This window comes from Tenrec ecaudatus, chromosome 5, assembly GCF_050624435.1.
Source record: "Tenrec ecaudatus isolate mTenEca1 chromosome 5, mTenEca1.hap1, whole genome shotgun sequence".
In the NCBI taxonomy this organism is placed as follows: Eukaryota; Metazoa; Chordata; class Mammalia; order Afrosoricida; family Tenrecidae; genus Tenrec; species Tenrec ecaudatus.
In genome coordinates, this window is record NC_134534.1 from 160901086 (window position 1) to 160916877 (window position 15792).

The following is a 15792-nucleotide window of genomic DNA, read 5'->3' on the forward strand; positions in this document are numbered from 1 at the left end:
AGTCCATGGGGTATTTAACACTCTCTGTCAAGACCATAATTCAAAGTCATTAATTCTTCTTCAGTTTTCCATATTCACCGTACAGCTCATCATGCATATGAAATGACTTTACGTTCCACAGCTTGAGTCTTTCTCCATTTACCAGGATGTTGCTTCCTCGATCAGCTATGAGAATTTGTTGTATGCTGAGGTGAAATCTATACTGAAGGCTGTAGGAGATGCTCTTTCTCAGGAAGGATTCTCATTGAAGGCTGTGTCATCTGCTATTACGTGTTGATAAAAAGTCTCCCTCCAATCCTGAAACCAAGTTCTTCATATAGTTCACTTTCTCGGACTATCTGGACTGAAGAAGCACAAAGGACGGACACCTTTTCCTGATAGTAAGCCATGTAGTATCCCTTTGTTCTGCTTGATTCTTTGCTTTCAACCCAAACCCAACTGACTTCAGCCACGATATGCCCCATGCCACACCCTTTTCTGAATCCTGTTGGATTTTCTGGCAGTCCCCTGTCAGTGTACTGATGAAATCAATTCTGAATTATCTTCAGCAAAATTTTACTTGCATGTGATATTAATGACATTGTTTTATAATTTCCACATTCTGTTGGGCCACTTTTCCTTTGGAATGGGCACAATTATAGATCTTATCCAGTCGGTTAGCCACAGAGCTGTCTTCCAAATTTCCTAGTGTAGAGGCCTGAGCACCTCCAGGATTGCACTGCTTGTTGACAGAGTTCAAATGGTTTTCTTCATTCCATCCATTTCTGGAGCCTTCCTATTGCCTTCAAGGCAGCACGGACTTCATTCTTCAACACCATGGATTCCTGATGGTATCCGACATCTTGAAATGGTTGCTGTCAACCACATGTTTTGTACTGTGATTCTGTGTATACTATCTTCCATTTTCTTTTCCTTTGATCCTTCCTGCATCCTTCAGTATTTTGTCCATAAAATCCTTCCATCTTGCAACTCAACTCAAAGCTTCATTTTTCTCCAGGCCTTTTCACTTGAGAAATTCCAAGCATGTTCTTTTGGTTTTCTAACTCCAGGTCTTTCCACAGTTCATTATATTACTTTATTTTACCTTCTCCAGTTGACCTTTGAAATTTTCTGTTCAGCTCTTTGACGTCATCATTTCCTCTATTTGCTTTAGCTACTCTATGATCAAGAACAAGTTTTAGAGTCTCTTTTGGCACCTTAAATCAGAAAATTACATGGCTTACTTTGTTGAGAATGACAAGTTGAAGAGGAATGTTATCACATTCATTTTTAAAAACATTTCAAGATCCATCATGAAATATAGTGCTATCAGGAATATGCACACAAGAAGACTAGTTAATACAACTAGCATTCAATTTTATGTACCAATCAATAAATTTCAGAGATTAATCAACTTCTGTGGTCTGAAAATGACAAAATATGTAATCAAGATGAACTGATAATGATCAGAAAGTGGAATGTGAAAGTTGGAAACAAGGAAAGACCATAAGTTGGAAAATATGGCCTTGATTAATAGAAACCATGCCAGGGATCACATGATAAAACTTTGTAAAATTAACCACTTATTCACTGGATACAGTTTTCAACAGCATCAACAGTGATTATACATGTGGTCCTTGCTAAATGAAATACAAAGAAACCAAATAATTACACCTGTGGAAAGATGATAGAGAAGTTCACTATCAGCAGCCAAAACAAGGAGTTGACTGTGGACAGATTATATAAGTTCAGGTTGAAGTTAAGAAAATTAAAGTAAGTCTCAATAGCCAAAATAAATACATGCACTGGGAAACTGCAAAATTTGTGTGATTAACTTAACTACAGTGATCTAGAACTCATAGTATCTGTGAGGTATAGCTCTGTGTGAGAGAGTAAGAGAGAAGAGATTATGGAGACAGATAATTAGGTGCTGTGAATCAATTCCAACTCACAGTGTTTCCATAGAACAGAGTAGAACTGTCCCATAGGACTTCCTAGGCTTCAACTTGGCGGGAGCAAATTGCTAAGGCTTTTCGGTGGGTTTGAATCGCCAACCTTCAGAGCTAGGCATTTGATTGTTGCATTACCGGGGCACTGTAGATGGGTAAGCACTTAGCTGCTAAGGTAAAGATTGGTATTTCAAACTCATTCAGCCGCTTGGAAGGCAGGGAGCATGTTGTCAATCTGCTTCTGCAAAGATTACAGTAGAATGTTTTGTTTTTTTTTAACAGTGCTACTTTGTCCCGTGGGGTTGCTGTGTCTTAGAATCAATTCCACACTATCTCAAAAGAATAATAAACCCACCTATCCATAGTCACAGAAAAAAATTCTAGTATACACTTATTCTGAAAATGTTATACATGTGTGTATATATATTTATGTGCATGTATAGCAATATATGTATATAAATTACACATGAAGAAAGCTTTCCTATCTATACTGTTTTTATGGGCTTTTTCTTATGACTGTAATACACATCTTCCATGTAAAAAATAATGTATTTCTCAACCACCTTTTTTTTTTTTGATGACGCTCTTCCGGCGATGCACCCTAAGTCTCAATCACCTTTTAATGGTACACATTTCAACAGTTGAAATACAGTTTCAAGTTAATGCTGAGATATTTATATTTATTCAATTAATAATCAGTAGGCATTAATGAAACAAATTATTAATCATTTCAGATAAATTACTGAAGGCAGGTAGTTAGAGCTTTACTTTTATGTAAAGGAGTGGTCTGCTCTTTCCATATACTATGGCAGAATAAAAATTGCCCATTATGCTTTATTTAGCTGTGACCATCCTGCGAGTTAATTAGTGAAGGGCAACAGTTTCAACCCAGGTCATAAATTCAGGTCAGTTTTCCACAGGGACTGTTGAAGTTTGTAAGGAGAACACAATGGAAGAAGCCAGCTCACACACAGGCAGTAAAGGTCACTAAAACAAGGCACTCTCTGATACTTCCGCATATGTTAAAGGGTCACAGGTAAAACAAATGATAGCCAGCCAATGACCCATTTAACAATTCTGGTATACAAGTAGAAATGTGATACTTTGTGTGTGTCTGCTGAAAGTATCACTTAAATGGCAAAACTTACCTTAAAATAATATATACTAGTTCACAGCTAAGATCATTTAAAATTAGGTGATTAAATCTATTGATTATACTGAATAAATCATTGATTTAAGAAAAGGAAGCATGACACACAGGCAGAGCTCAAGTTACTTGTTTTTCCTCTGCAGGTGCATACATCCTCAGTATTATTTTCTAAAATACAACTATAAAAGCTATTTACAGAAATATGACTAGATTATAAGTAAATGCTGCTACATATGCAATGAAACATAAATCTGTATTTTTCTCCATTGAAGTCAGTTATGTCATTATTTTCAAATTATTAAAGAATGAGATAAGAACTCTTCAATCAGATAAACGAGCAGTCATCTAGCTGAGAAACAACAAAGTCCACATGGAAGAAGCACACCAGCCTGTGTGATCACGAGGTGTCTTATGGGATCAGGTATCAGGCATCAAAGAACAAAAAATCATATCATTGTGAATGAGGGAAGTGTGGAGTGAGGATCCAAAGCCCATCTGTAGGCAAGTGGACATCCCCTCACAGAAGGGTTGTTTGCAGGGAGGAGATGAGCCAGTCAGGGTGCAGTGTAGCAACGATGAAGCATATAACTTTCCCCTAGTTCTTAATGCTTCCTACTGCCCACTATCATGAGCCCAAGTCTACCTTACAAATCTGGCTGGACCACGGGAATGTACACTGGTCCAGACAGGAACTACAAACACAGGGAATCCAGGTCAGATGAACCCCTCAGGACCAGTGGTAAGAGTGGCGATACCAGGAGGGTGGAAGGATGGTGGGGTAGAAAGGGGGAACCCATTACAAAGATCTACATATAACCTCTTCCCTGGGGGATGGACAACAGAAAAGTGGGTAATGGGAGACGTTGGACAGTGTAAGACATGGCAAAATAATAATTTACAAATTATCATGGGTTTGTAAGGGGGGAGCAGGAGGGAGGGGAAAAACGAGCTGATATCAAGGGCTCAAGTTGAAAAAAAAGTTTTGAGAATGATGAGGGCAACGAATGTACAAATGTGTTTGACACAATGGATGCATGTATGGATTGTGATAAGAGTTGTACAAGCCCCCAATAAAATGATTTCAAAAAAAAGAACTCTCAAATCGAGAGCTAAAGAATACTCATAACCAGAGAGTACCTAACAGTGCTAAGAAAACAGATGGAAGAATCGTACACTGCCAGGATACACAGTTTTCTAAATCATAACAATTAATAACTCAAGACAAACTAGGCTAGGTCAGTCTATTGATTTCTGGTAACAAAGTTAAAGCTTGTCTTCAAAAAAAGCTAACTAATGCTGTGATATGATCTGATGTATTTATATGCAAATGACATGCCAATTATAATATCAACCTTTCTGATTACTACAAGATTCCCTTTAAAATTTACTTTCAAAGACTTTAGATCTGTAAGTGGAACAAAAATGCCAAATGCAGAGTGTGGTAGTCTAACCACTTCAGCATAAATCCAGCATGTTAGAATCAGCCTAGAGTACTGCCTTAAAACAAAAAACTTGAATAGCTTCTAAATGTTAATGCAAGTTGATATGACAGGTGAAATCTCAATATTCAGACTCAGAGAAGATTTCTGAATGATGGGTACTTAGGCTGAATCTTAACAATTTCTCCAATAAGCAAACAAAAAATAAGGCGGGGAAACATATTTGTAACAAAGACTAGCATTTGTCAAAGAGGAGCAGTGTAAAATGTTATCCCTCCCTGCCATCGAGTTCATCCTGGTGTACAGTGACCCTATAGGATGAGAGAGAACTGCCCCTGGAAGTGTCCAAGGCAGTAACTCTTCCTGACAGTAGAACCAAACCAAGCGTGCTGCTTGCTATCAAGTCAATGCAGACCCACTGTGGACCTGTAAGGGTAGAGTAGAAATGTTCCTGTGGATTTTCTAAGACTGTAACTGGAGGATTTTTCCTCAGGGCTGGCTGGTACTTTCAAACTGCTGGTCTTGTAGTTAGCAGTCCTATGCATAACCAGGACTCCTACAAAACTGCATGGAAGAGTAAGAATAGCACATAATAATGCTGTGTTCTAAATCAAAACTTGTATGATGTTAATGAGGCAGGGTGTAATCGACAGGCTTGGGTTTATCTTGAAACAATCTCTCCTAAGATTTGAAAGAGATTAAACAAGCAAGCGGATCTCAGAGGCAGCTGACCATCACCACGAAGGAAGAGCTGGGCGCAGAGGTTCTTCTGGACCCAGATCTCTGCAGTATGAAACTCCTAGGCCCAGGGGGAGATGGGGGATAAGGCAGAAAGAAAACCACCCTGAATTGGGACTATGAGCTCCGCAACTAAGAGAGACTACATTTCTGTCTGTAAAAGCCCTCTACTTGTGATCTTCCTGTTATAGAAAGTAAACAAGTGCTCAATAATGGAAATCATCTTTAAGAAAATTTTAAGTAAAATTGAAAGCAGTTAAAATTTATAGTAAATAGAAGCCTATCAGTTCCTTCATGGGTTATGAAAAATACTGAATACTAAAACCTAATATATTTAAACAATAAATAAAATTCCTAGAGAACTTTCTTAGAGGAAATAGGTGCTGTGCTCATAAAATTAAGACTAACTTATAAAGCTTCTTAACTCATTAAGCACCTGACAAGAAAGGGATGCATTTGAATCCAGTAATGACTATGCGAAGCACTGGACATTTTTGCCACAATAAAAACAAGTGTCCTAGTTCAGCTGCTATGAACCTCAGGTCTCACATCCTGCTCTAATGCAATTAAGTCTACAAAGAGCTAATTACCTAATCAAGGGATCTGTTTCACTGGCATCTTACTTCCTCTCCTAGTAATAAATACCAGTGGGCTTAGAGAGCAACTAAATTAGCCTGCAGCATTACTGTTTACAAGGTATTTTCAACAGCTAATACTTTCTCTTTTTTTGGGGGGGGGGGGAGCCTAATACTTTCTTAGCATACATTTCATTTAAAAGATTCCTTTCCTGAAAAAGTAAAGAGTTCTTTTCATGCTATAAGATGACATTTTATAAAAACAAGAGAATATTTTTACAGGTAGCATAAATCATCTGATACACTGTAGAACCAAATAACTGACTGTCAGCAGCTTTTCCCAGATTCTTTGTATGGTATGAGTTACTAGAAGAACTAATAACTTTTGTATCAAATTATCAAGAAAATGAAACAATCCCTCAAAGTAGAGGTCAAGAAAATAGTTCAAAATCACTGCCATAATTATCTAAACACAAATTAAGCTATATGTTTTGCTTTGTTCCATTTTAGAATTTATTTCAAGGCTTTAAAAAATACAGTAAAAACCCAGAGTGCCCAAGGAAATTGCCACGGGCAATTTGATATAAAGGGAGCTATTTAAAAAAAAGGTAATATGTTGGAGTGGCTAGAGCTAGTTTTTGCTTTCATTTTTAAGAAATCAGAGAAGCATAAGCTTGGTTGCTCTGTTAATATATAATGGGACCCTAGCACAGTGTTGGGCTGCTAATGTAGAGGTGAGCAGCCCGACACCACATCCACTCTGCAGGAGAAAAGTCAGGCTTTCTACTCGCATAAAGACTGACAGTCTCTGACACCCATAAGGGCAGTTCTAGCCTAGTCCCCTAGGGTAGCTGTGAGTCTGAACAGACTTCGTGGCAATGAGAGAAAAAAGGAGACTCTCACAGGCCAGGGAAATGATTGAATCCGTATTAAGTTAGTTCATTGGGAAAGAGTGGGAGTGTGAATCATATACATTTTCTATGAAATGACTGGACATTGGTATAGTTCTATATTACATTTGATGAGAATAGCAAATAAAAATGACACACAAAGATGAAGGATGAAGGACCAGAGCAAATCAGAGGAGATGCAGACCTACTGTCATTCACACTTTACCATTCATTTAGGATTCATAGGAAATACACTTACCTGACTTTGGGCACCATCATTCGATGCTGGACCATTAGCATATGGCAAATGGAGGCCATCATTGTAAAGACTTCTTCACTAGCTGAATCCCTCCACACCATGTTTAAGAGAGTGTTTGTCTGTTGTTTTGTATCCAACCTTTTCAGACACTCCTCTGTTATATATGGTATTGATAGTCGACCATCCTCCTGAATACACATCAGAAAAATTAGTTCATAGATGTTCTATTAGAACTTCCTCTACATTACTAACATATATAAATAGTAGTTTTGTTCAACAAAAAAAGGCATTATTAGCCATTATTTAAAAAATCATTGCCACCCAATAAATATATTCAGTAGCCCTAACTACTACATCCATTAAGTAATTTGGAGCACCTCTAGAAATTCCCAGGCACTGTCCATATTCAGCACCAATCTTACCCACTACAGTAACATGGGGATTGTGAATACTCAGTTTCTGTCTACCAATATGAAAGTATTTTTAATTGTCTTAAGAAGAATTATTTCATAGCTTAGACATCTAATTGTACTAAGGTAGCAAGCATATATGAAAACACTTCATCTTCCACAACACATTATTTAGAATTATTTGAAAGATCCATTAAAGCAAAATGTTTTCATTAAAATTTTTTAAAGTTTACTCTCTTTACACCTCTGAAAAGGTATAAACAATGTAAGAATACTCTATTTCAAGCCATTAGGAGAGGTTATCTCTGGGTGAAATCAGAGGGTGAAAGCACAAAGGGACTTTATCTCTGCCATACAATAAAAGGCACACGAAGTTTAAAGACAAAAATAGAATACACAATGTCACTTTTACTGATACACGGGCACTCAGGGCTTACAGAGGTGTTCATCTGTTTATCTGCTCCTTCAGTCTCATCTTCAGAATCACTGGTTGAATCCTGACAGCTCGAACTGGCAGACGAAACTGGTAACTGCGAAAGGAAGGTCTGGAGTACTCTTAAATATACTAGGAGTCCTTCCTCAGAGAGGGTGCCTTTGTAAAACAGTCAAGCATAACACATTTTAATAGCGAGTTGTAGAAAACACACAAACTTGGAAAACTCAAGGACTATTTTTAACTATAATCAAGACATTTCTGAACAGACATAATATGATTAGAAATGCGTGGAATCAACATTCTTGCACTCATACAAGGTCTCCTCCATTTAATTAAAGAGCTCTTTTTTTAATCTATATGATCACATAAGACATACATGTAAATCAGACTTTTATTATGCTTGGAAATGCCTATCAGGGACACTGACCCAACCATAATCCTTCAGCAATCACACTCTTCAAAGACATCCCCCATTAAAGCTATTATCACAGTCGTCATTGCTTTCTCTCTACTTAGCCACTAATACTACCTATAAGCATTGTTTAAGTAAAAAGGTATCTTGATTTTCATACCCAAATAATTTTCTCCAACAGTTAAGACAAAGTAGAAAAGCCAAGGCGCTCCACCACTTATTTTTGAACCTTTACTCTCTATTAGTAACAGTGCACAGAGAAAGGGCTCATAAGGGAAAGCAGTCTGGGTATCTGCCAAGGCTGGAATGATGAAATGAAAAATCTGCTCTGTAAAAGGTGCTGCCAAGAACTCCTCTGTGAAAGCTGTAAAGACTTGTTGCCTGAAAAAGAAAAATATGGAGCCTTTTCAGATGGTCAAAGCAAACAGTTTATAAAATGACTCATTAAAGGTCAAAATAAACTTCTACAGACTACTAGTCTACATCAAGAGAACTCAAGCATTTATTATGTCTTCCCTCCTCAGAAAACCCTCTCGTGCCTGTATCTTTTTACAACTACTAGCACGCTGGAGTAGCCAGGTCACCAGCGGCATAAAGATGTTTATCAAGGTGCTGGCTGCAGAGAACACGTAATTTGTCTCTAAAACGAAGCACACTTTTTGCGAAACCATCTAACTTTAAAGTCGACATTGAAAATAGCATCCTGAGTATAAGGCACTGCTGGATACAGATCTTAACAAGTCAAAAATGAGCACAACTATTCCATTCTTACCTTGCGCCTTCTGGACAGGAGTTGTAAGTAAAGTGCAATGGTTTTAGAACATTCTCTAGCAAAATGTTTGCAATAGGAACTCGGGATAAATCAGAATATTCAATACTTGATGGAAGCTTACTGTTAATTAACAAATAGAGAGACCTATAATATCCTATAGGAAAGAAAGAAAACATATTTAAAATTTAGCACCATTTCTCATCAAAGCTTATTAATTTAAAATGTATTTTACAAATCTAAGTCCAAATTTAAGTAGAAATTTTTTTAAATTTTTCATTAAGATCTTAAAAAAAACAGAAACATGAATGCCACATTTACTTACGTGCTTACTATTGAAAAAAAAACATGCATACCTAATTTTGTTCCATCAATGGCCGATTACTTTTTGAAAAAGAATTTTTCAACTGTAAATTAGGTAAGGGCTTACAAGGGGGCACCCCACCTCCCCCCACTTTCCCCCCAAAAGGTATGTATTTAAATTTATTTTTAAAACAACCTTACATATTCAGAGTTGTGTTCAACATCACAACAGTTTCTGTAGTACATTTCTCTGAGCAGGAAACAAAATTTCACAGCCGCATGCTGTTCTCTTAAATCGGCCATCACCAAACAACCAACCAACCAAAAAAAAAAAAAAAAAAAAGACACACGAGGTTTGAGTGAAACTGCTTTCATGAGAAAATTCACTGTGACCAGGGAGAACTTTCCCAGGCGACACCACTGGGTGCACTAACTCAGAGTTGCTCTGCCCAGTGCAATTCCGGGGATGTACCCCCTCGTATATTTCAGATCATCAACTTCGAATTCAACAGTTTAAATTACTAAATCGAACCCCAAAAGTTTACCCTTCATCCACTCGTGTTAAACTGCTAACCCCAAGGTCAGCAGTTTAAGACCACCAGCCACTCAGAGGTGAGCTTGTCTACTACGGTAAAAATTTAGTCTTAGAAACCCATAGGGGCAGTTCCAATCTTTCTGAAAGGGTCACTACGAGCTGGAATTGACTCAATGGCAGTGAGTACGGTTTTCTGGTTTCCTTGCAGTCTGTGAGTTTCCATTTCACCCAAGTTAACACCTGTCAATAGTTTCTAGCCCATTGTTTTACCCTCCTTCTTTACCTTCCCAACTCCAATTACTTTGTAAGAATTTCTAATATCATATTAATTTAATTCTAATAGTTTCAGCATGTATCTATACCCATTCAAATAACCCCAAGATAAAATTACTTCACTCTATATTATGGTGATGTGAAATTCCTTAATATGGTTCTATCCTTAATCCTTTTTGAAGGGAGATCTCTGTTACGCTGACAGGAGTAAACACCAAATCAAACTCACTACCATTAGAATCAAAGATGACTCATAAGGGCCCTACAGGCAGGACAGCACCTCCCCTGTGGGTTTCCAAGGCTGTGACTTTTCATGGGCGTAAATAGCACCTTTTACCCCATGGAGTGGCTGGCGGTTACATACTACTGACCTGGTGATTAGCAGCCCAACACATAACCACCACGTAGGTTGTTTCCATCTTTTAACTATTGTGAAAAAATGCTGCAATGAATGAGTGTGCACGTCTCTATTGGTGTCATGAGTCTTACTGGTGTCATGAGTCTTATTTCTCTAGAGTTTAAAACCATTAGTAAGACTGCTAGATCATATGGTAGCAATGATCTTTTTTTTTTTTCCTTCAGGTAAGGTGATTGCGGTTTTTTTTTATTAGGGGCTCATACAGCTCTTATCACAATCCATACATATACATACATCAATTGTATAAAGCACATCTGTACATTCCCTGCCCTAATCAATTTAAAAGCATTTGCTTTCCACTTAAGCCCTTCGCATCAGGTCCTCTTTTTTTTCCCCCTTCCCTCCCCGCTCCCCCATGAGCCCTTGATAATTTATAGATTGTTATTTTGTCATATCTTGCCTTATCTGGACTCTCCCTCCCACCCCCCCTCTGCCGTCCGTCTCCCAGGGAGGAGGACACAAGTGGATCCTTGTAATGGGTTCCCCCTTTCCAACCCACTCACCCTACTCTCCCAGCATCGCCCCTCACACCCTTGGTCCTGAAAGTATCATCTACCCTGGATTCCCTGTGCCTCCAGCTCCCATATTCAACAGTGTACAACCTCTGCCCTATCTAGTCCTGCAAGGTAGAATTCGGATCATGGTAGTTGGGGGGAGGAAGCAGTTAGCAATGATCTTTTTAAGGAAGCTCTTTTTTTTTAAACACAGCAGTTATGCCAATTTATAATCATACCAGCAGTACAGCGGTATGAGTTCTAATCATCCCAAACTCTCACCAACATTTGCTGTTATCTTTTGTTTTTCATTGCTACTATTAGATATGTACGTTAAAAGAACATATTCCATTTAAGAGAACCCTGAAGTATCTGTCTCTCAATCTCTCACAACACTAGAAAGAAAAAAATTAATTTTTAAATTTAATTTTGTTTTGATGAATTCATTACAAAAGATATTTAGAGTACATTTACTTCACAGTCTTTCTCTAAAACCATGTCACTGAGTTAATAAGAAAGTGTATCTAAACTAAAAATCCTACTCTCCTATACTAAACTAATATGATCATTTTTAACTTAAAATTTAGTAAGAGACACTTTGTAAAAAGATAGATTTTCCACACTGATTTAATTCACGTATTTGATATATATTTTAACAGAATACTTATTTCATACAAACTCAGGAAAACCCTAAGTAATGGGATACACGACTGCTCAGGGAAGGGCAGATTGCTTCATTGCAGGTACAAACATGAGTCGAAAGTACCTGAGGCAAGTTCTGAAAGCGCATAGGTATATTTTTCATTTGTGGGTAGAAGAAAAATTAAGTAAAGAGATTAAATAAGTTTTCAGATGTTCAGAGTGGGGGAAGCCAATGATAAAATATTAGAATCTATGACTCTATTCAGGTGCCCCCTTCAATAGTGCATACTGCTGTTACACGTGGCACAGTTTAAAGTCTAGCATAATTGTTAACTCCATGTGAAATCTGCAACTTCAGAGGAAAGCTTTTAGCGAAAGCTTCAAAAACTCTGGTCCATGGTTTTTTCACTAATGCCAACCCACGGTGCTGAAATAATCTACACTTACCATTTTGAATCATGTAATGTAAAATTTGTTCAATTATTGACACTACATAGCTAGCATCTTGTAAAACAGGCAAGTAAGTACTCTCAGAAGAAAATGTCTCAAGCATTCTCATTGGAAGGGCAACATTCAAACTGTCATCATTACACTTTTGTAGTAACCTGTAAAGGGGGAAAGAAAAAAAAGTATTCACACATGTACTGACTGACAAATGTCACCAAAAGTCATCTCAAGTTATTCTCTGAACTATGGCAAGTTCTAGTGCAATACTATCTCTGAAAGCAGGTGGCACTTGGGAGAAGTTGGCGTCACCTCCTTCGAAGGTGCCATCTTGACTTTTCCAATCTGCAATATCCTCCACGGCTTGACTAAAACATTCCTTCTTACTATGTGGAGAGTGATAATGAAAAGTTTTATAGAAAAAGAAAAGGTTTCAGTGTCACACAATAGTGGTTCTTTTAAAAAAGATTTCACTTTCTTACAATCAGTGTTACAGACAGAATTTACATGCATTAATCTACGTTCATTTAAAGTAGGCAATACTTAAGTTTGGACAGAATAAAGCACAATCAATATGCAGAAATATCTATCTTATATCTGCCACCACCAAGTTTCCTTTTGACCCCCTCCTGACGATTGCTCAGAGAAGCACTGCGGGAAGTGCTGGGCTGCTAATGCCAAGGACTGGGGTTCAAAGTCACAAGCTGCTCTGCCTGAGGATAACACTCTCTGTTCCCGAGCCACAGTTGCAGACACCCTATGAGTTGGAATCAACTCAATAGCAATGGTTTTAGTTTGGGGTTATCAATTCCCCATTCTAAAACCCCTAGCCACTTCTTTCCACTGCAGATGAGTTTATGCTTTCTATTATTTTACTAAAAATCCTATCGTATTCCTTAGATTCTTTCACTCAGGGTCACTCTAAGACTCACTCATGCACCTTCTGTCAATCAGCTGATCTTTTTATTGCGGAGTAGAACTGTACTTCAAGTATAGCCACCCTCAGTGCTATGTTGCTAAACAGGTTTTGGCAGAACTTCCATGCTAGGAGGAACCAAGATGAAAGGTCTGGCACTCGACTTCTAGGAAAGAACCCTCCGGATGAGCTGTCCAATCCCTACTCCATCAAGGCGATGGCACAGAAGCAGGCAGCATTTGGTTTCATTGTGCACACCACGGTGGCCATCAGCCAGGGAGGCAGGGCTGCTCGGTGGCAACGGAGACCCCTTTTCACTCGAAAAATTTGCAAAGTGGGCAAGCCTCACCAGAAACACCTCAGATTCATTATGTTTGATTTTAAACTCAATTCAGAAACCTTTTATTGTTGCCAAAATTTTTTGTGACATCCACATAAATTACCATATAAGCCGAGTTTTTCAGCACAAAAAAATGTGCTTATACCTGGGTCAGGTATAACATCTTGCTGGGGGGCCCCAGATTAAGGGGACCAGCGCCTGTTATCTCACAGGTGATTGCCTTTTCTCCGCTGTTCATTCAAAGCCCCGCTGACACTGCAGGGCTGTGAATGTTTGTTTACTCATATCTAACCAATCAGAGCCATCCTATGATGTGTATCTTTGGATAAGCCTTTTAAAGACCATGGGCGAAGGATGTGGCATGAATGGATGTCATCTGGTCAAGCCCGACTAACAAAAGGAGGAAATCTCATGAAGCCTGACATAGAGTTAATAGCAAAGTGGGTTCAAGATGCATGGGAAGACATTCCAGAAGACATGGTGCGACGTGCCTTCCAGAAATGTAGTATTAGCAATGCTATGGATGGCAGTGAAGACTGCGCTTTGATGAAAATGACAGCAGTGATGGTGATGACGGCGATCTCAGTGAGGACAGCGTCTATGATGACCTCACACCAGCTGAAGTTCTGCATTGGGATACGGATGATGATGAGGAATCCAGTTTTGAAGGATTTTAACTCTTTACATTTTAGCTTGGTTGCTGATTGAGCTCAGGGAATAGTACTCTTAAGGTATCATTGTTGACACCTTATTGTTTTTGTTGAACCTATTTTCCACTTACTGTGCTGGTTTACTAATGTTAAATGACTTGTCCTTTTATTTGCGTTTTTATTTAAAATAAATATTTAAATACATTACCCCACTGATGTCTCAATTTTTAGTCATTTTATTTTCATTTGTTTTGATTATTGAAACTCACCAATAGCTTCTGCATTTTCTACCCTAGGCTTACACTCGAGTCAATCAGTTTTTCTGGTTTCCCAGGTAATAATTAGGTGCCTTGGCTTATACTCGTGGCGGCTTATATTCGAGTATATACGATAATTCTCCCTCTTAGGGGATCACAATTCAGAGTTTAAGAAGCTTTTCGGCGTCAATGGTTAACACACTCAGCTGTCAACTGAAAGGTACTTAAATCAACCCAGAAGTGCCTGGAAGGAAAGCCTGTCAATTGATTTAAAGAAATCAGCCATTCAAAACTATGGAAAACCGTTTTCTATCTTAACATAAATGGGGTCTACCTGAGTTGACATCAACTTGGCAGCCACGGAATTTTAGTATCCCATTAAATGGAAATATCACATTTTGATTATATATTCACATTAATGGACATTTGTATCATTTCCAGTGTTTTGCTGTTACTAACAAAGCTGCTCTAGCCATACAAGAACAGTTTCTGAACAGGCCTGTGGATCATTTCTTTTGGACAAATATCTAGGAAAAGAACTGTTGGGTCATATACCAAAACCCAACCCACTGTCACTGAGCCTGTGCTGATGCAGTAACTATGTATTTAAATGTATGAGAGACAAATGGGCTGTGCCAGGAACACAAGATAATCTCGATGCTCTGTACTCTTAACACTTGGTATTGTCGGTTTTCAAACTGCTACCCATTCTCATGAGTAGACAGCTTCATCTCGTTGGGGGTTTAATTTGTATTTTCCTGATTACTAATGATGTTGAGTATCTTTTCAAGTGTCTGGTGGTCATTCCTATGTCTGCTTTCCTATAATGCCTTCTCAAAGCTTGTATCCAATTGGCTCCTTTGCCAATTGGATAAATCATTCTCCCACTATACAAGACCAAGGCCGTAGCCCGTTATCAAAAAGAAATTTAGTAGATAGCTTGCTTTGATTGGGGGGTCTTCTTACTCACAAAACCAGTAATTGGCTTGACAACAAAAATCCCTGACTGAAATTCATCACTCAACAACTTCTCTTTCACCTGGAATCGAAAGTCCTTTGGAACTAAGGCTTAGTATATTTTAATCCCAAATCAATCTACCAACCAACAAAAATCCAAACCCACTGCCATCAAGTAGATGCCAACTACTCTAGCACTCTGAAAGACAGAGTGTAAGTGCTTCCTAGGAGTCCCTGAGGCTGAAAATCTTTACAGAAGCAGATAGCCCCCGTCTTTCTCCCATGCAGTTAGAACTACTGACCTGGCAGCTAGCCCACCCAATGCTTATCACTGGTGTGTTTTTGTTTGTTTGTTTAAGGGGGCACACCCATGACAAAATTCAATCACGCATACTCATCAATCTTGATTATGCAATGGGGCCAATAAGGCGTTGATTCTGGAAGCTCAACTGGTGAGAACATCCGTACACAGAAGAGGACTGCTCAAAACCTGGGAAAGTATCCTGTGCCAGGAACCTTCCCCTACCGCATCCTGTCTCTCTGTTTGTATACTATCT

General features: G+C 38.4%; 1 protein-coding gene across 2 annotated transcripts in view; it reads right to left on the reverse strand.

Moving 5' to 3' along the window:
- UBE3C (ubiquitin protein ligase E3C) overlaps window positions 1-15792 on the reverse strand; it is a 144199-nt gene that overhangs the window by 81466 nt on the left and 46941 nt on the right. For both annotated transcript variants that reach the window (XM_075550177.1, XM_075550176.1), the window contains exons 6-10: window positions 12119-12276; window positions 9010-9163; window positions 8398-8618; window positions 7827-7981; window positions 6980-7167 (exon numbers count right to left, since the gene is read on the reverse strand). In XM_075550177.1, coding sequence (XP_075406292.1) covers window positions 6980-7167; window positions 7827-7981; window positions 8398-8618; window positions 9010-9163; window positions 12119-12276 — 876 coding nt within the window. The remainder of the gene's footprint in view (window positions 1-6979; window positions 7168-7826; window positions 7982-8397; window positions 8619-9009; window positions 9164-12118; window positions 12277-15792) is intronic.